The sequence below is a fragment of the Papio anubis genome, chromosome X (assembly GCF_008728515.1).
Source record: "Papio anubis isolate 15944 chromosome X, Panubis1.0, whole genome shotgun sequence".
Classification (NCBI taxonomy): Eukaryota; Metazoa; Chordata; class Mammalia; order Primates; family Cercopithecidae; genus Papio; species Papio anubis.
Window position 1 is genome coordinate 33750968 of NC_044996.1, and position 25892 is coordinate 33776859.

General features: G+C 40.0%; 1 protein-coding gene across 3 annotated transcripts in view; it reads left to right on the forward strand.

Annotated features, from left to right (window-relative positions):
• Positions 1-1824: 1824 nt before the first annotated feature.
• The window catches only part of LAMP2 (lysosomal associated membrane protein 2), a 42233-nt gene continuing 18165 nt past the window's right edge, over positions 1825-25892 (forward strand). For all 3 annotated transcript variants that reach the window (XM_003918221.3, XM_003918220.3, XM_009198203.3), the window contains exons 1-6: positions 1825-2134; positions 14403-14521; positions 15606-15819; positions 21590-21748; positions 22712-22896; positions 23999-24121. In XM_003918221.3, the coding sequence (XP_003918270.1) occupies positions 2071-2134; positions 14403-14521; positions 15606-15819; positions 21590-21748; positions 22712-22896; positions 23999-24121 (864 nt within the window). In that variant the 5' untranslated portion in view covers positions 1825-2070. The remainder of the gene's footprint in view (positions 2135-14402; positions 14522-15605; positions 15820-21589; positions 21749-22711; positions 22897-23998; positions 24122-25892) is intronic.

The following is a 25892-nucleotide window of genomic DNA, read 5'->3' on the forward strand; positions in this document are numbered from 1 at the left end:
AGGAATCCGTATGTTAAAACAAACAAACAAACAAACAAAAACCAGATGGTTCTTTTGGAAACTAACACTTGAGAATCAGTGCTTTATTCCAACTCAACATTTTTAAATGCTTTCATCTGTTGAATATTTTAGGTTTTGTCTGTTCATCTATCAAGTATAGCAAACAGTATGCTTAGTATTAACTCATTACAGAATATTTGTGTGTATGTACATAGGAAAAACACCTGGAAGTGTAGATGTGGGTGTGTGTATATATGTGTGTAAATATATATAATAGTGTTAATAGTGGGAATACAGATCTCTATTTTTCCCCCTTTATCCTTCTGTTTTATTTCTCTCATTTTTTTTCTTCCTGTGTTTTAAAAAATATGCTTCTTGTTTCTGAGCTCAATTCCCCCATCTGAGAACAGGGTGCTGTAACTAGGTGAACTTCAAGATCATGTCTTGTTCCAATGGTCCGTGACTCCATACTATCCTCTAGGTTCCCTCGTCCATCTCACAGCATGAACTGCATAGGTAACAACAGTGTTTGGAGAATAAGCATGTATTATTTTTGTATGTATTACGTTTGAGATGCCTAGCAACCGTTTTTGTGCCCGCAAAATTTTTCTCTTCTTTGTCAAGGAGCCAAAACGGAAATAGTCTACTATCTACGGCCCTCAAAAGTTCCTCCTCTCTCCTTAGCCTTAGAAAATACCGTCCGCCATAGGCATGGGCAAAGACTTCATGACTAAAACACCAAGAGCAATTGCAACAAAAGTCAAAATTGACAAATGGGATCGAATTAAAAGAGCTTCTGCACATCAAAAGAAACTAGCATTAGAGTGAACAGGCAACCTGCAGAATGGGAGAAAATTTTTGCAATCTACCCATCTAACAAAGGTCTAATATCCAGAATCTACAAGGAACTTAAACAAATTTACAAGAAAAAAACAACCCCATCAAAAAAGTGGGTAAAGGATATGAACAGACACTTCCCAAAAAAGACATTTATGTGGCCAACAACATGAAAAAAAGCTCATCATCACTGGTCATTAGAGAAATGCAAATCAAAACCACAATGAGATACCATTTCACGCCAGTCAGAATGGCGATTATTAAAAAGTCAGGAAACAATAGATGCTGGCGAGGCTGAGGAAAAATAGGAATGCTTTTACGCTGTTGGTGGGAATGTAAATTAGTTCAGCTGTTGTGGAAGACAGTGGGGCGATTCCTCAAAAATCTAGAACCAGAAATACCGTTTGACGTGTACACACGTATGTTTATTGCAGCACTATTTACAACAGCAAAGACTCGGAACCAACCCAAATGCCCATCAGTGATAGACTGGATAAAGAAAACGTGGCACATATATACCATGGAATACTATGCTGCCATAAAAAAAAATGAGATCGTGTCCTTTGCAGGGACATGGATGAAGCTGGAAGCCATCATCCTCAGCAAACTAACACAGGAACAGAAAACCAAACACTGCATGTTCTTACTCATAAGTGGGAGTTGAACAATGAGAACACATGGACACAGGGAGGGCAACAACACACACGGGGGCATGTCAGGGGGTGGGGGCCAAGGGGAGGGAGAGCATTAGGAGAAATACCTAATGCATGTGGGGCTTAAAACCTAGATGAAGGGTTGATAGGTGCAGCAAACCACCATGGCACATGTATACCTATGTAACAAAGCTGCACATTCTGCACATGTATCCCAGAACTTAAAGTAAAATTAAAAAAACAAAAAAAGACAGAAAAAGAAAAAGAAAATGCCGTCCGCGCATATCTCTTAGGCGCATAGGAAGGGTTGTGAACCAAAAAGCCAGGGCGTGGTCGCCCCGCCCACCGGCCTCTACATCACCACCCCTCTCGCCGCTTTCAAGCGCGGAGATTGGCTGTAAGCAAGAAAGAGCCCCGCCCCTAGTCTTATGACTCGCGCTAAAGCGCCGATTCCTGGCTTTTGCAAGGCTGTGGTCGGTGGTCACCCGTGCTCTTGACCCAGGTCCAGCGAGCCTTTTCCCTGGTGTTGCAGCTGTTGTACCGCCGCCGTCGCTGCCGCCGTCGCCTGCTCTGCGGGGTCATGGTGTGCTTCCGCCTCTTCCCGGTTCCGGGCTCAGGGCTAGTTCTGGTCTGCCTCGTCCTGGGTGAGTTGTCGGGCCCTCCCGATTAGTCTGTCCGCCTGGGCCCGGGGCGCCAGTTCAAAGCTACAACCTGAAAAACTGGTCCGAGGGGGCGGGGGGTGAGAGGCTCAGCAACTGACACTGGGCGGCGGCGATTGGCCCGAGGAGGCGAGCGGTGACCTAGAGAAGGCCTGACAGAGGGATGGCGGGGAAGAAGGGCCCAGGAGAGTAAGAAGGGGCCGGTAACGGGGGGTGGACGCCGAGGGAGTAGGCTGGGAGGAGTGAAGTGTGGAGAGGGTCAGGGTGGAAAGAGTAACTTGGGGAAAACACTGAGGAGTGAGCGTAGGAGGGTGGTACATGCAGATTTTGGGCGCCGGAGACAATTAGGAGAGTCCTGGTTTGCTGAGATCAGGGAAGAGTTTTGAAGATGGTGGAAAAACTATGGGGTGAGATAGGAAATTAAGAGAGGAGACCATGCCTGCCTGGAGTAGCTTGGGGGAAGAGTGTGGGTGGGGGACAGATGGAACAGATAGGACAGTAGAGCCTGAGGGGCAGGGGCAGGGACAGGGTTGGGCATTTTGAAGGTTGGAATTTGAGGCTGTGAAGAAGGGGTGATTCAAGAGATTAGGAGTGATGCTGGGTTTGAGTTTGGTAGTCATAGTTTTAAGGGCGAAGGAGCCTAAGGTAGCTGGGGCAATTTCCAGGAAAGAAAACTTGGACCCAGCCTCTGGAGACTAAGGGGTTCGGTGGGAACTTTGATGGGGAGTGCACATCTGACTTGGAGGTATTAAGGATGTCGATTTTCTCCCAGTTTTGCTACTTCCTCCCAGCCAGACGCTGACAAAAAAATCCCCAGACGTTTCAGTTAGGAGGGCCTCCCAGATGAGAGGTTTTGATAGACTGAGTTTGGTAGACTACCTCTTTGCCTTCAGAGTCTCTTGTTTTCTTTCTTCCCTATTACACTAGCCTATTACCTCATTTTTTGGAGGGGGTGCAGGGAGCAGGTAGACAACTTGCTAAGGATTGGGTTGTTACCAGGGCCTCATTAGAATGGCTGGATGGGGCCGGGCGCGGTGGCTCACGTCTGTAATCCCAGCACTTTGGGAGGCCGAGGCGAGTGGCCTCACCTGAGGTCAGGAATTCGAGACCGGCCTGGCCAACATGGTGAAACCCCGTCTCTACTAAAAATACAAAAATTAGCCAGGCGTCGTGGCACATGCCTGTACTCCCAGCTACTTGGGAGGCTGAGGCAGGAGAATCGCTTGAACCCAGGAGGCAGAGGTTGCAGTGAGCCGAGATTGTGCCATTACACTCCAGCCTGGGTGACAAGAGTGAAACTGTCTCTCTAAATAAATAAATAAATAAATAAATGGCTGGGTGAATGTTCGCTGATTGTGTTGTGCCCTAGTAGGCAGTGGGTCCCTAACAGCTTTAATGCCTAAAGATGAACTTTGACTAGTGTCTCTTCCTGACTTGATTCATGCTGTGCTTGTTGCTACCCACCTGCTCTTGCTATTTGTGACTTAATAAAATAACATAAAGAACAGACCCAGATGGAAGTGGGGAAGAAATAGACTTATTAGGGGTCTGAGAAAGCAGTGAGAGGTATACATTTTGTAATTCACATTTCAGTAGAATAAAATCAACACCCTGGAATAGTCATTCTCCACCAGGGGACATTTGGCAACTTTTGGAGACATTTTTGGTTGTCACAACTGGGGGATTGCTTTTAGCCTCTAGTGGGTAGAGGCCAAGGATGCTGCTAAACATCCTAACTAAGCACAGGGCAGCCCCTCACAACAAACAGTTATCTTCCTGAAAATGTCATTGATAAACCCTGCTCAAAAACCATAGTATTGGAAGGGTTCTTGATTATCTAATTCAGTGACTCTCAAGGACCTTTTCATGGGTCTATGAAATCAAACCTTTGGAATAATGTTAAGAAGGTATTTGTCCTTTTCGGCTGGGCACAGTGGCTCACGCCTGCAATCCCAGCACGCTGGGAGGCTGAGGCGGGTGGATCACCTGAGATCAGGAGTTCAAGACCAGCCTGACCAACGTGGTGAAACCCAGTCTCTACTAAAAATACAAAAATTAGCCGAGTGTCGTGGCACATGTCTGTAATCCCAGCTACCTGGGAGGCCAAGGCAGGAAAATCGCTTGAACCCGGGAGGCGGAGGTTGTGGTGAGCCAAAATTGTGCCACTGCACTCCAGCCTGGGCAACAAGAGCGAAACTCCATCTCAAAAAAAAAAAGAAAGTATTTGTTCTTTGTCCTTTTCACGCTCATCCTCTCACCAGTGTACAGCGGAGTTTACCAGTGGCTACATAACATGTGATGACCTCACCACTCTGATGTTCTTATATTTTATTCATTTCTCAGCTTTAATTTCTAATACTCTAAATACCAATACATATGATTCACATAAACCTCTGTGAAGTCCTCAGTGGATACGAAAGTAAAGGGGTCCTGACACCAAAACGTTTGGTAGTCCAACTGTTCATAGGGTGCAGGAAACTCTTCTGTAGCACTTCTGAAAGGTGGCCTTGAGGCAGGCTTTGCTTGAATACTTAATTCGAAGCCTTAACTGTCCCTTGGAGCACTTACTGAGGGCCAACTGACCCTAAGAAAGGATTGTTTACAATGGAAAGTACCTTATCAGTGACTAGAACACATCTGACCAAGGCATCTGTTAATCAGTAGTTCCCTGCCAGTTGAATCTGTGCACAAATACAACACTGCTATTGTTTGGGGAAAGTGAAAAAAATAATAGTTGTCCTACTTGTTGGCTTTCATGTCATTAAATTTTTTTTGTTTTTTAATGAAAGCTTTTTTGTTTTGTTTTTACAAAAGCAGTGCTTACTCATTGCAGAAAATAAACATGCAAAAAGAAGCACATAAAAGAACCCATCAGCTCATCTGCTAGTTTGCCATTTATTGATCGGGACTAACTAGATTCATCCTCTTGGAAAATTTCCAAGATTGATCCCCTCCACCTCCAAGTTCAGAGCAGGATTTGGAAAAGTAAATATTAATAATATACCTAGATCGGATTTTTAAGAGGTTCTAGGATGAAATAGAAACCATTCTTCTATACAGCTGCATTTTCTGATGGCTACTGGTTCAGTGTGGAGCCCAAAGTCCTCCCATATGGCTTTTTCTCTCAAGAATTTAGCAGTTGCTTGGTGGGTTTTGCGCAAGTTACTTTTCTGTATCAAAATGGATACCAAGAATAGGTTTTTGAAAACTCAGTAAATATTTGTAAAGTACCTACTATGTAGCTAGATCAATAAATATTTGTGAAGTATCTACTATGTAGCTAGAACTGTGCCTGGGTACTGTACAGGGTGCCAATGAAGAAGGACCTGTCCTAAATTTATAGTCTTATTAGCATTAGTGCTCTAGCTGTGCCAGTTTGACTTTGTAACTTTATAACTCTATCCCAGCTTCACCCGTAACCTTTTAAAAACAGCAGCTTTAGAGTAAGTACAGAAAAGGATTCTTAGAGGCTATATATTGGTCTTTTTCATAGAGATTAAATTATGCTGGTGTTTATTTGGATGAATTGTAACTGACCAGATAACTTTCCGAAGAGAAGCTATATGATTTAGAGGTGTTATAAAGTGGATAGTGAAAATCCTTTCTTTATATAATTGCCTAATTATGGTCCTTTTGTGACATCATAGATTTCAGGATTCTTCTGTGGTTATTGATTCTTATAACTAGCTTGACTTCTGTTTTTTGGTTTCTTTGTGTTTGTTGTTGTTTTTTGGTTTTGGGTTCAGATTTTTCTTTTTTAGATTTGAGTCTTTTCTGGGTGGGAAAAACCTCACAGAAATATTCTTAGTGTCCGTCACTGGTAGGAGCCTCTCCCTTCCACACATGTTTACAGAATGCCTATTGTGTCCCAGCCACTATATTAGGTGAAAGTGACAGAGGAATGGATAAGACAGATGAGTTTCCTGCTCTCATGGAGCTTACATTTTAGTGGGAGAAGAAAGCTCAACAGATAAATAACATAATGTCAGATAGTGATAAACACTATGAAGAGGTTGGGTGTGGTGGCTCACACCTGTAATCCCAGCATTTTGGGAGGTCAAGGCAGGCAAATCACCTGAGGTTAGGAATTTGAGACAAGCCTAGCCGACATGGTGAAACCCCATCTCTACTAAAAATACAAAAATTAGCTGGGCATGTTGGCCGGCACCTGTAGTCCCAGCTAGTCGGGAGGCTGAGGCAGGAGAATTGCTTGAATCCAGGAGACAGAAGTTGCAGTGAGCCGAGATCATGCCACTGCATTCCAGCCTGGGGAACAAAAGCAAAACTCTGTCTCAAAACAAAACAAAACCCTATGAAGAAGATTACACAGGTAATGAGAAAGGAGAATGAGTAGATGATAGGAATGGGTGATGGTGGATGTTCCTTCTTTATATTATGTGGTCAGAGGGCCTTCCATTATTGGGTGACATTTGGGCAGAGACCTGGGTGTTGGCAGGAGGCCAGACATTTGACCATCTGGGGAAATAGGAATAAACCTTATCATTTGCAAAATCTTAGGTTACTAGCCTATTTTCCACTCTCTTTTGTTTCCTCCTAGTTTTAATCAAGTCTCTCCTATGGTAGCAGTCTCTAAGAGCAGAGACTACTTTATGTACTGTTATCTCCCATTTCCTACTTAGCATAGGGTCTGGTACATGGTTAACCCTTAGTAAATTTTTGTTGAAGATATTCATTGGTGGGCACTAGGGATATGATGGTAAACTAGACTCATTTAATCTCCTTTTTCTTCCATGAATTTTAAATGATGTTTTGCAAGAAGTACTTTTGGATTGAAAACTTCAAGATCAGTGCTAAGCAGTACAGATAATTATACAGTAATTTACTAAAGTATAATCCCATATAATAATGCTTACCTGTACTCCTTCAGATATACCTCCATAGTCTTGAAGGGGATGATATGGAGAATTAGGAAGTCCTTGGTGAGGAGAGTTAGGTTTTCACAAAGTTAGGTTTTCTCTGAGAGAGAACAAGCACTAAGATTTTTCTGTAGACTTAAAACATTTCATTTAACTGATAACTTTGATTTTGAGGTTCTACCAAATTATTCTAGTTATAGAGATATTGGAAAGGACAGGCTTGCATTGGTTTGTTAGTCATTGATTATCACATCTGATAGAGTTATAGATATTCAGATATGTCCCAAATACCAGATTAGTTTGTTAGTCATTGATTATCATATCTGATAGGGTTATAGATATTCAAATATGTTGCAAATATCAGATTATCACATCTGATAGGGTTATAGATACTCAAATATGTCCCAAAAGGACAGCTTTGTTCCCCTATATCTTTGGGTAGATTTTGTCTATAACCAAGGATTATTTCGTAGCACTGGAGCTGATTTAAATGACCCTTGATGCAGGAAGGCTGCTCTTCTTTCTGTAGTGCAAAAGCATTCTGATCATAATTTTTTATTAAAGTGATCAGAGATCCCCTCAGACCCAAAAGTATACTTTGTAAGTACTTGTTGGTATCCTGCTATGCATTGTGAAATAATTCTGGAGGTGTGCCAAACACTGCTCAACAATAAGCACTTTCCATTAGTTGAGTAGTATTGAATCTTGTTTCCTACCCACTCTCTGACCTTAAAACATTAAGTCATTTTATAGCTTAAAAACATATTTTTATTAACTTCTAATGCTCTTTTTCATGTGTTCAACATTCTTACTTTAAAATCATATTACTTTTCTCTTTTAAGAACCTTACCAAAAAGCAAGGGTATAAGGTAACTGAATGCAATGAGTGTACCTATTATTAGGAATTATAAAGGAGAAGTGGTTAATCTGACTTAAAATCTGACTTAAACCTGTAGGAAAACCATCACTCTGAATAGAAAACAAAGACAAATAGGTACTGTATGCCTCTGTGTCCTGTATTTTAAGAAGACCTTTTGCTCAACATCATTCTAAATTCATGAGTTTGAGGATAAGAGTCCAGAATTTAATATGATGAAAGTAAACATAAAGCTAAAACTTGGGAAGGTTCCCTTTAGGTGCTGTGTTTACTAAAAAGGAGACTTGTAAATTGGTATCTAACTTGTTTGGCAAATTTCTTTTAGCTCTGAAGGGTTTATATGCTTTCAAAGAACCTATTGGAGAAATATGCACTATAATTCTAAACAAGGGTAACCTGCCCAAAGTCTCACAGCTAGGAAGTTGGACTGCCAGATTTGAATTCTAGCTCTTCAACTCCAGGAATGGGGACTCTTAATCACTTCATTTTATGATCAATCCATTATATCTTAGATCATTGTTCCATTTCTTTTTATTGGTCTTGTTTTATTGCTAGCATTATGTTCTTCCCCCACCCCTAATTTTGTGTGTTTATATTTTTTCAGCTACGTTTTGGGTGAGATAGACTTGCAAAAACCTAGCCATTTTTTGCAGTGTCATACGCTTGGGGAAGTAAGGTCTGTGTTCTCTGTGAGAGGTATTTTTTTGTTTGTTTTGTTTTTGTTTTTTGACCAAGTCTTGTTCCATTCCCCCAGGCTGGAGTGCAGTGGAGTGATCTTGGCTCATGGCAGCCTCTGCCTCCTGGGCTCAAGCAATGCTCCCACGTCAGCCTACCGAGTAGCTGAGACCACAGGCATGCACCATCATGCCCGGCTATTTTTGTGTATTTTTAGTACAGATGGGGTCTCGCCATGTTGCCCAGGCTGGTCTTGAACTCTTGAGCTCAAGTGATCTGCCCCCCTCCCCTTGGCCTCCCAAAGTACTAGGATTACAGGTATGAGCCACTGCCCAACCAAGGTCTGGGTTCTAAAAGAATTTACAAATGACCTTTTTGGAAAACAGGATTGAGAGGATATTTGACTTTGAGAACGTTGATTTTGAGGCATACCTTTTTCGTTTGTTTAGAGTACAAACTCTCAGCTCTAAAATTACACACTCTAGAATATATTCATCTATGGTTTTTTAATGTCATAAAGCCTTTTAACAATTGGGTATTGTAAAATCAAACACAGCAATAAGGATGGAAATTGCTTGCTAGAGACTTTTTAACAAAGTGTAAATATTTCAACTGTAAACTTACTTTGTGGGAAAAGCTCTGTTCCTAGCTTGAAATCCATGCCAAAATTTATTGAGGTAAAACCCAACATGGGGCTTGAGGGAATATCAGAAGACTTATAGGTTCAAGACTTGGAAGAGCTAAAGGACTGGCCTCTCTGTAATTAGATTAAGCTACATTTTGGATCCCTGTTGCAGTGTGTTTTCACCTTGATATAATCAATCAGTATTTATTGAAAATCTAATATGCATTCAACACTACTTGAAATGATAGGAGATAGAGGAAAAGTAATACACATGGTGTCACCTACCATGACACACATGATAGGTGACATTCATATAAAAGACACACTGCTAGGGGTTGTGGCATAAATCAGATCATCTGGTCAAGGGAGCATACTGGAATTCAAATAAGTGACAGAAGTGTTATCTAAAGGGAATCTTGAATCTATCCATATATATCATTCATTCACAGACTTGGTACTTTTTTTATTAGTAACAAATTACTTGCTGTATATTATAATTTACCATGGCACACCAGTCTGTTATGAAGTGACAGTTGAAAACTGCTGTGTTGGAGCTTATGACAGTAGCAGGGACAGGATTTACTGCTATAAAATAACTGAATAATTCAGGATAATATAAAATATACTGAAATGGGATATGCATTATTACTGCTCCTTGAGGGCTTTTATAGTCAAGGAAAGCTTTGTGGAGAAAATGGCTACTGAAAAAAACAGATAGCATATCAGCCCAGGTTCTTAATTGTAAGGAAGAGAAATACAATCTGATTGATTTTAAGCAGAAAAGAATTTATTAAAAAGATACTGGGATGTAATGCATATCCTTTGGCGCCACAGTTTCATTCCTAGATATACAGCCAACACACACACATACATGTGTTTACCAATATATGCAAGAATGTTTGCAACAGTGTTTGTAATAGAATCAAACCAGAAACTATCTAAATGTCCATTAAAGGTAGCATAGATAAGTAGTTTCTTTTTCTTTTTCTTTTTTTTCTTTTTTTGAGACAGAATTTCATTCTTATTGCCCAAGCTGGTGGAGTGCATTGGTGCAATCTTGGCTCACTGCAACCTCTGCCTCTCAGGTTCAAGTGATTCTCCTGTGTCAGCCTCCTGAGTAGCTGAGATTACAGGCATGCGCCACCATGCCCAGCTAATTTTTACATTTTCAGTAGAGGCGGGATTTGGCCATGGTGGCCAGGCTGGTCTCAAACTCCTGACCTCAAGTGATCCGTGTTCCTCAGCCTCCCAAAGTGCTGGGATTACAGGCCGGAGCCACCACACCTGGCCTGTATTCACCTGATCATAGAAGGTTATACAGCAGTGAGCACAGACTGCAATTATGCACAGCATGGGTGAATCTCACAAAACCTAAAATTGAGTGAAAGAAACCAGACACAAAAGAGAGCATAGTGAATGATTTTATTTATATCAAGTTGAAAAATGGATAAAATTAATCTATAGTGTTAGAAATGAGGATAATGGTTACCCTTGCGAAGGGAATAGTAACTGGAAGGGGAAATAAGGAGGGCTTTGGAGGTGTAGTTGACCCTTGAACAACACAAGTTTGAACTGTGTGGATCTACTTATACATGGGTATAAGGCTCAAGCGATTCTCCTGCCTCAGCCTCCTGAGTAGCTGGGATTACAGGTGCCCACCACCAAGCCCAGCAAATTTTTAGTGGAGATGGGGTTTCACCATGTTGGCTAGGCTGGTCTTGAACTCCTGACCTCAAGTGATCCGCCCACCTTGGCCTCCCAAAGTGCTGGGATTACAGGTGTGAGCCACTGTGCCCAGCCCTCCTTATGATTTTCTTAACATTTTCTTTTCTCTAGCTTTATTTTCAAAACACAGTATATAATACATATATAACATACAAAATATGTGTTAATTAACTGTTTATGTTGTTGGTAATGCTTCCAGTTAACAGTAGGATATTAGTAGTTAAGTTTTGGGGGAGTCAAAAATAATATGCAGATTTTCAGCTGTGCAGTGGGTCAGCACCTGTTCTGGTAATGTTCTGTTTCTTGATACAAGTGGGTTTGGTTTGTGAAAATTATTTGAGCTGTAGACTTAATATTATGTGCACTTTTCCCTTACATCTGTTATACTGTGCCTGTTTCTGTACATATGTTACATATGAAATGTTTATTAAAGGGGTATATTGGGTAACTCAGAATTTCTGGTGCTCCTGGCTATATATACCAAATCCCAATTCAGGATTCAACAACCCAGATCATGCCACTGAACTGCACTACCACTGCCAAGTGTGAAATTGCAGCTTGCTCTGCTGGCCTTGTTGCCTGGGAGCTTGATCCTGCTTCTGCTACTCCACACCTGCCTCCCAACCTGTTCCATTCCTGGCTCCATTTGCAGCCCTCCTTTCAACGTGTGGGGTGGATACCTTTGTTAGGCAGAGCCTAGCACAAGTGGTCCTCCTTACTGCAAGGGAGTCTGTGAAAGCAAGTATCCAGTGTTTTCAGCTTTTATAGTGGGTGGTGATTTCTGCCAGAAATTGTAACAAAGGGACAAGGGGTATTTCAGATTTGGGGCAACCAAAAAGAGAGGAAAATCCATCTTTGAGGTGAGCATTTAGGCCAGTAGAAGAAAATAGACTTCAGGTGTTAGGAACAATAGAAGCCCAGGGTAGAGGTTGAATAGAGTATGGCATTTGAGCCCGGTGGAAACAAGTTTAACTGGATTAAAGGGTGTGCTCTGGGAAAATAGTTTGAGAAAAGTTGAAGCAATAGGATGGGACAAGATTAAAGATTACTTTGAAAGTCAGGCAGAGGAATTTAAATTTCATATGGGAATTTTGGAACCAGTAAAAGTTTTTGAACAAGAAAGTGTCGTAAAAGGAAATGGTGCTTAAGGATTGTTAATCTGGCAGCACTTCTAGGGGTATCTAGGCATTGTTTGTCATAATTTAGGTATGGGGTGATAGATTGGGAGTAGAAATAAAAGGCAAAGATTGGATTTAAGAGAAGATTTGAAGGAAAAAAAATCAACAAGACTTCTTGAAGAGAAAGAAGTAGAGGCTATTTCTGAAACTGAGCTTGAGTGACTGATCCCACTCTTCATTTAGAGCTAGCGAGGCTGAGGAGGGACCCAGTTTGGGGGAAGTAGAAGAATGAACTTTAGTTTGAGAATTGCTGAGTTTGAGGTGAGAGATATTGAGTAAAAGTGGTCCCTGTGTAGTTAGAGTTGGGGACCAAGAAGTGGAAAGAATTGTACTCCCAGGCATAAAGGCTGTGAAGGGAATGGAACAGAGTGTGCCAGAACCCTCGGGGTGTTTCTGAGCTCTTGTTTACAGGCCACCAGGTATACTATCTTGAATTTGATTTCGAGTGATACGTTTGAACCACAACCTCTACCTTCTGTTTCATAAAACGTCAGTTCTCACACCCCAAGACACATGGATGCTATCACTATTATACATGGTCTTCTTCCTGTTATTCTAATATCTTTGGAAAGAAAACGATTAATACATTTGAGGCTTTTCTTGGTTATTTTCAATACTTTTGAATGCTTTGAATACAAGGAGAATAATATACTAAAGCTAGAGAGCTTAAACAAGACCAAGAAAGACTGAATATAAAAAGCAAACCTCCAGTTCATTAAAATTGTAAGTTGGAGCTCTTGGCTCCACGGCAGGGAGCCTTGGATCAGTAAGTGTGACAGCTCCCTTCCGTATTGTACTTAGAAAAGAATGATCATAAAACCTACTTAGGCCTCACAAGGTCTTTTTGAGCCTTAGCCAATGCATTTAGTCACTGTCAGTAACCACAAGCTTTAGTATAACATTCTGGCTTGCAAAGCAGCCAGGTCTCCAGAGCATGACGATAGGCTCTTGTATACGACTTGAATGCTGTTGCCGAGGCATACCTTCTTGATATTCATCTTAGCACTTTTCTCTAGTCTACAGCATGTCCGTACCTGTAGATGACAGTGGATTGCTCAGATATTATTAAAGAGTATGCAAGTATCTTAACAGGAAACAGCTTACTCTTTGGGTAATGTGTGATACAGTGAAGAAAATCCCTTAAATGGTTGCTCAATATTTATGCTGCTGGCATGTGTGCTGGAATGTTTTTTCACCTCTGAATTCGTATTTTGAGTCCTTGGGCTCTTCAGTTTAATAGGTAATGTTTCTGTGTTTAAGTGTAGAAGATCAATCATGTTAGCTGAAAAGTCCCAAGGCTTTTCTGTCTCTGTAATATTTCTCTGCCTAAAGAGGTAGCAGGTTGAAAATTTAGGAAGTGACTTTGTGTCAAAAAATTCATCAGCCTTTCTAATCAATTAGATTTTAAAGTGAAACAAAGTGATAAACTTTGCATTTATAAGAATTCATGTTTTTCTTACGGATTTAACAGCCCTTTGCAACTCTGCTTCCTTGGTTACATGATACTCGGAAAGAATATCTGATCACATCAGAATAAAATCGTTTGAGAAGACATCCATGTGTCATAGGTTATGTAGCTTGCAACAGGATTTAAAGCAACAAGATGATAGAATCTATCATTATTTTTGCAGAGAATGTTTCACTAGCTGGTTCGAGAGGAGTTTTACACCCCTACCAGGCTTTCTCTTACCTCATTTACCTCAAAAATCACAAGTCCTAACAGGCAAACTGTAATAGCCTAAAACAAAACTAGTAAGGTATAAATGCATGTGGAAATGATTATTTGAAGGCAAAAGGCAAATAAATATCACCAGTCTGAGCCATTACCTAAGCATCCTAGGTCTAGTAACCATTCTTTTGGTAAGGGATAATGCCAACTTTTTTATCAATAGGATTCTGTTAAAAATACAAAGAAAAACAGTCAGCAGGATACTATATATATACACACATACATATATATACATATGTATGCGTATACATATATATGTATGTGTATATATATATCCTGCTGACTGCATGTATATGTATATATGTATGTGTATATATATAGTATCCTGCTGACTGCATGTATATGTATATATGTATGTATATATGTGTGTATATATGTATGTGTATATATGTATGTGTATATATATAGTATCCTACTGACTGCTGACATATATGTATGTGTATACAGAGATATACTTTTGTTTCATTTTAGAGCTGGTTGAACTTCAGTGGTAGATAGAGCTTGTTTTTAATTTGTATGTATTTTTGTAGTACAATTTTAAAATCTTATTTTTTAAAATAAATCCAGGAGCTGTGCAGTCTTACGCATTGGAACTTAATTTGACAGATTCAGGAAAAGCCACTTGCCTTTATGCAAAATGGCAGATGAATTTCACAGTACGCTATGAAACTACAAATAAAACTTATGTAAGTATATATTTTAATTTTTCTTTGAGTTTTATAGTAGGAATTTAATTGACTTTTTTAATCCTTTAGATACATGTATACAAATGAAATTCCACATTGACTGACTTAATGCTTAAACTCTGGGAGTTTTTTTAAGCATATACACTCGGAAGTTATTCTGTTTAGTGTTAGAATGAATATTTCTTCTGATTCATTGGTTCTTGGGAGTTTTTGTAGGACTTGATTAAGGGCAAATGATCTGAAGATGACTATATGGTGTTCAGGTCTAACTATTTCTGTAAAGTGTTTAAAATGTACTAGCACCAAAGCTTGCCCTTTTAAAAAATAGCTTCCCTTCTGGGCGTGGTGTCTCATGCCTGTGATCCCAGCATTTTGGAAGGCCAAAGCAGGAGGATTGCTTGAGCCCAGCCTTGGCAACATAGTGAGACCTCATCTCTACCTAGAAAAAAATTTAAAAATTAGCCAGGCATGGTGGCATATACATGTAGCTCCAGCCACTTGCCAGGTCGAGGGGGGAAGATTGCTTGAGCCCAGGAAGTTGAGTCTGCAGTGAGCGATGGTTGTGCTACTGCACTCCAGCCTGGGCAACAGAGCGAGACTCTAGCTCAAAAAAAAAAAAAAAAGCTTACTTAGGTTGGTACAAAAGTAATTGCCATTAAAGGAACAAACCACAATTACTTTTGCACCAACCTAAGTAAGCGATTCTTTTTGGCACAAACTGCAATTACTTTTGCACCAACCTAACACTAAAATCTCCCCCTTTTTGGTGTCTCCTCTTAATCCCTTTGCCTTCTTATTTTCTTTTTGTTAAGGTCGTGACTACTTACAACCTAATTTTTTTAAAAATCAGTTTAAGAACAGCAGCTCAAGCCAGTTTTCCTTTTCTTTTTAGACATACATGAATTTATCCAGAGGAGTGGTATGTAGCTGAAGAATCAGGGACTGGTTTACACAGCAAACCAGGCAAAGGGCAACCTGGCCACGGAGAATGTATGATTTAGGCTGAAGTGGCATGCCCTGCATAAATGGTTGGTGCTACTTGCTCCCTGTTTGTTTCTCACCCCCAAATTTCTATTTCTTTTAGAAAACTGTAACCATTTCAGACCGTGGCACTGTGACATATAATGGAAGCATTTGTGGGGATGATCAGAATGGTCCCAAAATAGCAGTGCAGTTTGGACCTGGCTTTTCCTGGATTGCGAATTTTAGCAAGGCGGCATCTACTTATTCAATTGACAGCATCTCATTTTCCTACAACACTGGTGATAACACAACATTTCCTGATGCTGAAGATAAAGGTAACCTTAAGAATGGATGTGTGTTATGTTCTCTTGCTTTTTATTAATGATAATGTAAACAATTTAAAAATTGTTATGAATGTCTGTCTTCCTAACTAGCATGGAAACTTCATGTCTTTATACCCCTCCCACCGACCCCATGCGTAGCACATATGCCGCCATCCAACACACTGATGATATTTGCTGTCATTGCTTGAGTGACTTACTGTATACCAGGTATTACCCTAAGTGTGTCACCTGCAGCATCTCACTTAATTCTTAACAGCAACCTTGGGAAGTAGATGCTGTTTCATTTTTATAGGTAAAGGAAATGAGACTTGATAAGATTAAATGACTTCCAAACATCTTACGATCTAGTAAGTGGGTGAGCTGGTGCTTGAAGCAGTCTGTTGACCTGCAGAAGTTGTATACTTAACTCTTATTGATTTAATTCAGTAGTGGGCACGAAACAAAGGTTTGATGAATGAGAAAATGCTTTACTAATAGCTACTTTATTTTCAAGATGGGGAGTCTCACTGTGTTGCCTAGGCTGGTTTCGAACTCCTGGGTTCAAACGATCCTCATGCCTCACAGCCTCCTGAATAGCTGGGGCTACAGGCATGCACCACTGCACCTGGCTACTAATAGCTATTTTAAATGTGTACAAGTTAAGTAACTTGAGATTAGGAGAAATGCCTCTTGTTCAAATCTTTTTATCCTTTAGGTTGGATTTTGATTGAAAAGTAAATGATGATTAGTTAAAGGTATAGTAGTCTCTCATTACACTCAGGGGGTATCATTCTAAGACCTCCAGTAGATTCCTAAAACTGCAGTTAGTACGGAACCCTATACAGGAAATGCTATGTTTTTTTGATCTGATAACCAAGATGGCTACTAAGTGACTAAATGGATGGATAGTGTAGACAATGTTGATATACTGGATAAAGGCATGATTCATGTTCCTGGTTGGGCAGAGTGGGACAGCAAGAGATTTCATCATGCTACTCAGAACGGCATACATTTTAAAACATGAATTGATTACTTTTGGAATTCTCCACTGAATATTTTCAGAGCTCAATTGACCATGGGTAACTGAAACCAGGGAAAGCAAAAACTGGATAAGGGGAGACTAAAGTCAACATTTGCTGTTATTTTAAGACAATTTCAGGTCAAAATGAACTTGGGAAGGCATCGGCAATTAGGCCATTCTAGTAATTCTCAGAACTGAAATGCATGTTAAAATATTTTGAAGATATAGAGTGTAGAGGTTTTATTTTATTTTATTTTTTTGAGCTGGAATCTCACTCTGTCGCCCAGGCTGGAGTGCAGTGGTCTGATCTCAGCCCACTGCAACCTCTGCCTCAAGCAATTTTCCTGCCTCAGCCTCCTGAGTAACTGGGATTACAGGTGTGTGCCACCACACCCGGCTAATCTTTTTTAGTAGAAAGGGGGTTTTGCCATATTGGGCAGGATGGTCTCGAAATCCTGACCTCATGATCCACCCACCTCAGCCTCCCAAAGTGCTGGGATTACAGGCGCGAGCCACTGTACCTGGTCGAGATTTTAATTTTGTTAGGGATGTAATTCTCTTCTTTCTCCCCCTGCCCGTTGAGACTGAGTTAATGTGGTATTTGTAGTAGCTAAGCTCTTCACACAGATAGTGTTTCATTTTGACCCCAGAAACACAGGTAGATGGGCTTTAGTTGCCTAGACCTGGGGATTAATAACTCATTTGGACTTATGGATATCAAAAGATCATATTTGAAAGAACCAAAGTAAATAAGCTCATGTAAAACTTGGGAGGTATTGCAGAATGAGACTTGGAGATCAAATCCTAGTGTTCTTTTCACTAATCTCTTAGTTTGAGAGTATAACTAAAGCAAATGGTTATTGCCTATCTTATTAGTTTATCTTTGTACCCTGTTTTACCTTTCAGAGCTAGTATAAGATTTGCCCCTCACTTTCAAGTAGCCTAAGAATGAGCTGGGGAGACAAAGCTAAATGCTATTCCTGAGTTACATGGAAAAATTGGAAAACATTGAGCTCAGTCTGATTTTGTTGTTGTTGTTTGCGTTTTTGTTTGAGCGAGTAGAGGGTTCATAAATCTCTTCTGACAGTGTGAGGAAAACTTTAGACTCCTTCTGAAAAAAGAAAAAGTACACAGTAAACTTTGCATATGGAACATAGTCCCTGAACCCATATGTAGATCCCTGTGGTTAAGAGTGCCTGATTTAGGTCGAGCATGGTGGCTCATGCCTGTAATCCCAGTACTTTGGGAGGCCGAGGCAGACTGTTCACTTGAGCCAGGGAGTTCAAGACCAGCCTGGGCAACATAGTAAGACTTCGTCTCTGCAAAAAAAAAAATAAATAAATAAAAGACTGGCTGATTTAAAAGTGTTCCCACAAGTGGTCCTGATTAGGAGGAGTGATAAAGGAAGGCTTAGTGTGTGTTAGAGTAATGAGAAAGCTTGGTAGAGAAGTAGGACCTGAGCTGAAACTCAGCTGATGGTAGAATTTGAATAAGTGGAGGATTTTGAGCAGGATGTTTCCAGCAGGGGGAAGCATAGCATATGCGGCAGTAATTGGAGAGCTGCCTGATTAAATCAGAGGCTGTGTGTGTAGCAGAAGGAAAATAAAGTTGGTTAAATGCAGTGGGCCTAAATTATAGGGACCTTGGAAGCCAAGGAAAGACATTTAGCTTCATGGGGTAGGCACTGGGGAATCATTTTAGGTTTTTAAAGCAGGAAAATGATATAACAAAAGCAGAGACAGTAGCTTATAAAGAATATTCTGCAGGATTAGTTGAGAAGTGAGGAGACTGCAGGCAGAGATACCGGCTTAAGAAGCTGTTATAGTAATCAAGGGCTGATGTAATAAATGCCTGGACTATGGGGGCAGCAGTTGTTAGCAGTTATTAGGAGGAGGTGTTTAATCTGACATATTTGGATAGAAAAACTATGGACCCTGAAATGTTAACACTTCTCTCTTTCCCCCTTTATTTAAAACAAAGGGAAGATTACTTTTTAAATTAGTACCTTCTGTGTAATAATATTTGAAACTATTTGGAATGCTAAATGGCTTCCTGAAATGGACTATTGATAATTGTTTTTGATGTAGTTCAGTGTTTCAAGAATACTAATTTATGGCCGGGAGTGGTGGCTCACACCTATAATCCTAGCACTTTAGGAGGCTGAGGCTTGTGGGTCATTTGAGGTCAGGAGATCCGAGACCAGCCTGGCGAACACGGTGAAACCCTGTCTCTACTAAAAATACAAAAATTAGCCAGGTGGTAGTGGCGCGTGCCTGTAATCCCAGCTACTTGGGAAGCTAAGGCAGGAGAATTGCTCGAACCCAGGAGGCGGAGGTTGTGGTGAGCCAAGATTGCGCTACTGCACTCTAGCCTAGGCGACAGAGGGAGACCCTGTCCCCTACTCCTCCCCCTCAAAATACTAATTTAGGCCAGGTGCAGTGACTTATGCCTGTAATCCCAACACTTAGGAAGGCCAGGCAGATCGCTTGAGCTCAGGAGTGTGAGACCAGCCTGGGCAACATAGTGACACTCTGTCTCAAAAAATAACAATAAAAAACCACTAATTTATTTTTAGGCATCTGATAATTGAAGTAACATTGAAGTTGCTTTATTCTTTTTAAAAATTTTTTCATGATTAAAATATAGAAATATACTGGCCAGATGTGTTGCTGGCTCATGCCTGTAATCCCAGCACTTTGGGAGGCAGAGGCAGGCAGATCACCTGAGGTCAGAAGTTCGAGACCAACATGGCGAAACCACATCTCTACTAAAAATACGAAAATTAGCTGGGCGTGGTGGCGTGTGCCTGTAATTCCAGCTACTTGGGAGGTTGAGGCATCGGTTGAACCTAGGAGGTGGAGGTTGCAGTGAGCTCAGATCACGCCACTGCACTCCGGCCTGGGCAACAGAGCAAGACTCCATCTCAAAAAAAAAATTATATATATAAGTTACATATATAATAAGGGTTTCTTAAAAGGCCCTACATATATATATATACACACAAATATTCTATATATATAAAGATTATATATGTATACAGAGAATAATATAGCAGACCCATATGTACCCATTATCCAGAATTCATAAATGCTGTTTTTTTAATGTCTGTGTCACTGTTTGATTAAAAAGATCAAACGTTGACGATACAGTTTATATTTCCTTTGTCTTCACTCCCCAGACCCATTTTCCTCCTTGCCTGCTAAGAGGCAAACACTTTCACGAATTTGGGGTATAACCTTCCTGTCTTTATGTTTGTTTTTCACTACATAAGTACATGTTCATAAACAATACATAGTTAAAGCTATTCATAGTATAACTCCAATATGTTTGCAAGTTGTCTTTTCACTCATTTGTTTTTGAAGTCGGTCTATATACAGCCAGTTCACGTATCTATTCATTTTTGTTAATGGTGAGAAGCAATTCTGGGAAAAATGTTCTAGTTCATTGTTTTTTGTTTGTTTGTTTGTTGTTGTTTTTGGTTTTTTTAAAATTCCTATGGCCATTAGGGGGTGCCAAGGCAGCATTATATGGCTGCTTGCTACATGATGGAGAGGCACAGAAGGCGGCATATATTAAGGACCTTGGATACTTTTCCTTTCTTGCTACTTCTCCAAAAGAAGCCAAACCACTTAGGTGACCATCATCTTTTGAAGTTTCACTATACGCAGGCTAATAAAAACTATACGAAATGGCTGTAACTTACTGCTTTCATATTCTGAAGGTTCCCTGAAATTGAATCATCTTTAAATTTAATCCAGGAAGAGGTTCTATAAGCTCATTGGAGTTAATATAACTTACTTGGGACTAGTAAAACAAAAATAAAGATTTACTATACAAATCCATGATTAATCCATCTCTCTTGCTTTCTTAGTTACAGTCACTAAGTCCTGTTGATTCTACCATAGATAAGTGTTTTCAGTTTGGCTTCTTTGCTCTCTTTCTGCTGCCCCACACCATCTTAGTTTAGGCAACCCTCTCTTACCCTTCACCTCAACCAGACCATCACCCTCTGGTTTCCCTCTTAAGTGGCTTCCCTGAAAAGTTTTCCCCCATGCCTATCCCCTACAAATTTGCTATCTTCCTTAAAATAAATTATGTATGTGTCATTTCCTGCTTTAAAAACGGAAGCTAGCCCTCCACTGCTAAAAAGAAAAGCCCAAACTGGCCTTAGGTCATAGAAGATGCTTCAAAGTATCATTACTTGCAACTTGTCTTTCCTTCTCAACCCCCATTTATTTTTCTTTTTTTTCTTTTTTCTTTTTTTTTTTTTCTTTTTTGTCTTGAGACAGAGTTCTGCTCTTGTCATCCAGGCTGTAGTGCAATGGGCGATCTCGGCTCACTGCAACCTCCACCTCCCGGGTTCAAGTGATTCTCCTGCCTTAGCCTCCCAAGTAACTGGGATTACAGGTGCCTGCCACCACGCCCAGCTAATTATTGTCTTTTTAGTAGAGACAAGGTTTCACCATGTTGGCCAGGCTGGTCTCTGACTCCTGACCTCAGGTAATCCACCCGCCTCAGCCTCCCAAAGTGCTGGGATTATAGGCGTGGGCCACCGTGCCCAGCCCCTAACCCCCATTTCTTCTTCCCCCTTACTCCTTATCCACAGTGAACTGGTCATGCCCTTGAGCATGCTATACCCTTTGTCACTTTAGGCCTGGGGTAGGGCAGGCAGACAGAAGAAGAAAGCCTATACAAATATATTTACATTATCATTTTTCTCCTACCTTCTTGGAAATAGCCATTGTTAATCTTGTTTTATAGGAATTATTACTGTTGATGAACTTTTGGCCATCAAAATTCCATTGAATGACCTTTTTAGATGCAATAGTTTATCAACTTTGGAAAAGAATGATGTTGTCCAGAACTATTGGGATGTTCTTGTACAAGCTTTTGTCCAAAATGGCACAGTGAGCACAAATGGTGAGTACTTAAAGTATATATTTCTCTACTTGGATCCTAATTTAAGAGTAGAGTATACCAGGTAGCCTTCATTGAAGTCATTATCTGAAAGCATTTATGTATTAAGGTTTATTCATAGCTTCTACTAGGCTATAAAGTTTTTGTAAATAATAGCAATTCGTATTATTGTGGAACTTACAATTTAAAGTTTTTGATGTACAAGTTGTGGAATAGTCTTTAAAAAGACACTAGCTATACTGTTCTCAGCTGATAAAACCTAATCATTTTTTGAACAGCTCCTCGGATAGCTTGATTATCAGCTTTTTTTTTTTTTTTTTTAGCAGTTCCAAGACCAAAGCTTAGAAATCAGAGGCATGTTCTAATCTTGAATTTTTAAAGTTGATTTTGTAATTTTTATATAGCTTTATGGAAAGGTAATAATTTCTCATTCACCAGTGCTGGAAAACTACTGACACTTCCTAAGAAGAGGTTGAAATGCCTATGATTTACCATAGGGCTAATGCAAATAAATGGTTCATTTGTATTTAAGTCCTTTGATGATTTCTAAGCTTTTTTCTGGTAAATAGTATCCTTCCTTATGGTGGTTGTATGTGGGAATAAAGAACCAAAAAATTTAAGACTTAAATCTCTGAATTTCATATCAGGCAGGCAAAGTTCTTTGGGAATAAAAAGATTTAAGGGTCTGAAAAAGATGAGTATGTGGCCATGTGTGAGCTGATAAAGCATATGGATGTGTCCTGAGTTTGTCTGCTGTGTCATAACTCATATAGATAGTCTGTATATGAAGCAGCAGTTTAAGAACCTCTGCCTAATTTAGTTTCACATATACTAACAAGATATTCTCTTCCCCTAATGTAACCCTTTTGGACTTCTATTATGAGAAATTTTTTTTGGTTTTCCCTGGCCTTATGAATTAAGAAAATGTCCACTTTGGTTTCTTTTGTCCCTTTTTGCTTGTTTTAGAGTTCTTGTGTGATGAAGATAAAACTTCAACAGTGGCACCCACCATACACACCACTGTGCCATCTCCTACTACAACACCTACTCCAAAGGAAAAGCCAGAAGCTGGAACCTATTCCGTTAATAATGGCAATGATACTTGTCTGCTGGCTACCATGGGGCTGCAGCTGAACATCACTCAGGATAAGGTATAGGTGTCTATTTTTATCAATACATCCTTTTTGTATTTCATTTCAAATATTCCATATCCTACCTTCAGCCCAAAGGTAGTAGAATGGTTCAGTTTTTTGTTTTGTTTTGTTTTGTTTTTTTGAGACAGAGTCTCGCCCTGTCGCCCAGGCTGAAGTGCAATGGCATGATCTTGGCTCACTGCAACCTCCACCTCCAGGGTTTAAGCGATTCTCCTGTCTCAGCCTCCTGAGTAGCTGGGATTACAGGCGTGCACTGCCACGCAAAACTAATTTTTTTGTATTTTTAGTAGAGATGGGGTTTTACCATGCTGGCCAGGCTGGTCTTGAACTCTTGACCTTAAGTGATCCACCCGCCTCGGCCTCCCAAAGTGCTGGAATTACAGGCATGAGCTACCACACCTGGCCTGATTAAGTTTTAAATGGAGATTTTATGTTGGCTTGTTGAACTTTGATTAGTTAGGAGTTACTATAACCATGAAGTGTTAATGTCACTTTCAGGTGTTGTGTTGGCCGGCAGAAAACCTAGCAGTTTAAAGTACTCTTTGGGGTTTAGATTCTATTTGCCATCAGTGGATCAGAGTACAAACAATTGGCCTTTATTTCGGTCAGTTTAAAATATAACTTCTTCACACTTTGATCTGAAATGCAGTGTAGGTTGGCGTACAGGAATGGCACAGCTATCCGTCTCTCCAGCTATTTGATGACTCGGATAGTGTAGATATGCTCAAGTACATGATGGCACTTCTAGTTGCAATGTTCCACTGAGGCTATAGAGGGAGGGAGTGCCAAGGAACAAATCCGATTTCCAGGATCCTGTGACTTAAACAAGCGAGACAGATGGCTCTTGTGCTCCATAAAAATGTGTGTTTTCATTTGGCTCATTACTGTAGAAGCTTTCCTCTTGTTTTTTTTTTAAGTCATCTGAGTCATAGCTTGAGGACCCACGCCAACTTTGTTTGAAAGTTAAGACACCATGAATTTAAGTATCCAGACAAAAGATTTTTTGTTCTATGCTGCAGTTGGTTTTGGTAGCATATAAGGCTTTGCTGGCCACTTTTATAGCTAACCTGTACCTTTTCCCTTTTTTCTTCTCTTGAAGGTTGCTTCAGTTATTAACATCAACCCCAATACAACTCACTCCACAGGCAGCTGCCGTTCTCACACTGCTCTACTTAGGCTGAATAGCAGCACCATTAAGTATCTTGACTTTGTCTTTGCTGTGGTGAGTAACAGATTTTTCTAAAGTTAGGTTCATTCTCTTAGAAACACATCTGAAAGTCTAAATAATTGCATGGGGAGAGGGGGATATTTAGCTTTATTTTCCAGTTCTACAGTACTCAATTATAAAGTGTAGTCCATTCATCCCTCAGAGTCTGTGCAATGATCTGTGGACTGGACTCTTGCATTAATGTTCACCAAGAGTGGCCATTTTGCCATTATACAGACTCTAGGGTAGGAGCAAGAATTAACCCACATCAAAAAAACACAATTGTCTAATCTATCCATATATAAGTAATTTCCATGATAATTTTTTCTCTGTTATTAGTTAGGTGATGCTCATGTTTTTCTATGATACTATTTTAAGCCATTTGGAGGCTATATTATTTGTAATAGTGTCAGTAATAAAAATAGGTAACATTTATTGAGTACTATGTACAAAGCTCTTTGTAAGTGTGTATATGAATTCATTAAATCAGGACAATTTATAATGGCAGCATTCAGGTTTTTGTTGTTGATCAAGAGCTGAAACCTAAACAGAAGATTTTGGGTTAAGCATACCTGTTCTACTTCTTGCTAGCATAAATTAATCACTGGGGACCTTTATTTCCACCTTCTCAGAAGCAATTATTATTCCCATAATTTCTTTGAGGGGATGTATGTGTGAACATGTTGTGGCAAATGAGACTGGTGGAATAGAAGATAGCTATAAGTGAGGGAAAATGTTGAACCACCAACTATTCTCAAACTAAAAATATTGTATAATTTGATGAAAACCAATTCTGCTTTTAAATCAGATTACTGTGTTTGGGGATGGGGAAATAATCTCAACATCTGATATATAAAAAGTAGGTATGTTGTTATTTCATATGTGAACTTGGTATTTTGAATCTAAAGCACATTTTTCTCTTTAGAATATATGCTGAGTAATTGAGGATTACATTAAATGCTTACATTTTGGAAAGGTTTATGAAAATCTTCCTTTTTCCAGCATTCAAATAATTCCTCTGTTAAGTACCATGTGACCGGTGAATTACTATTGAAAATGTCTAATTAAACTTGTCCTCTCCATTATGGTAAAAGCAAGCCTCAGGCACATTCTCTTTTAAAGTTACCTCATAGGGGCTGTGGTCAATAAGAAGGAGGAAAGTAGTATTTTGGGTTTATTCCCTTTCAAGTGATTGAGTTTGATCTTTCTAGCTGTGGTAGACTCCTAAAAGGAACGTGATTTCTCTTGACTCTTATATGGCAATGTTTAGTATTTAAGAACTACAATATTTAAGTTACCCAGCAGGCTATTTTAAAATGTAATCCAAAATAGTGACATTTTAATCATGCTACAGGCACTCTGAAAAATCAGAGATACCTGCAATGTCCCCAGAGTTCAGTGGGACCCATTATTGCCTTCAACCCTGTCATGATAGATGCTCCTTAGGAGAATTTATAGAACTTGAGTGCGTTATGTGCAGGCTGCTTTGGTGGGTTATGAGGAGGAAAGCCAGTATTCTTAAAGTGCCCACAGTTTAGTTGTAATGGGAGAAATCTACAAATAATTACCATTTTTGTGAAAGGCCTACATGCCATGACAAGGCTTTTGAACTCGATTCTGTGGGCAGTAGAGTACTGTGGAAGGTGTATATGAAATGGGATGAGTGCCAGACCAGAGAATAGTACAAATTGCTGCAGGAGAATGGAGGAGGGAGAGGTTAATTCTGGATGGAGGAGAGTCAGGAAGGTTTAATGGCAGAGATGGCATTTGAGCTGGGCCTTTGAGG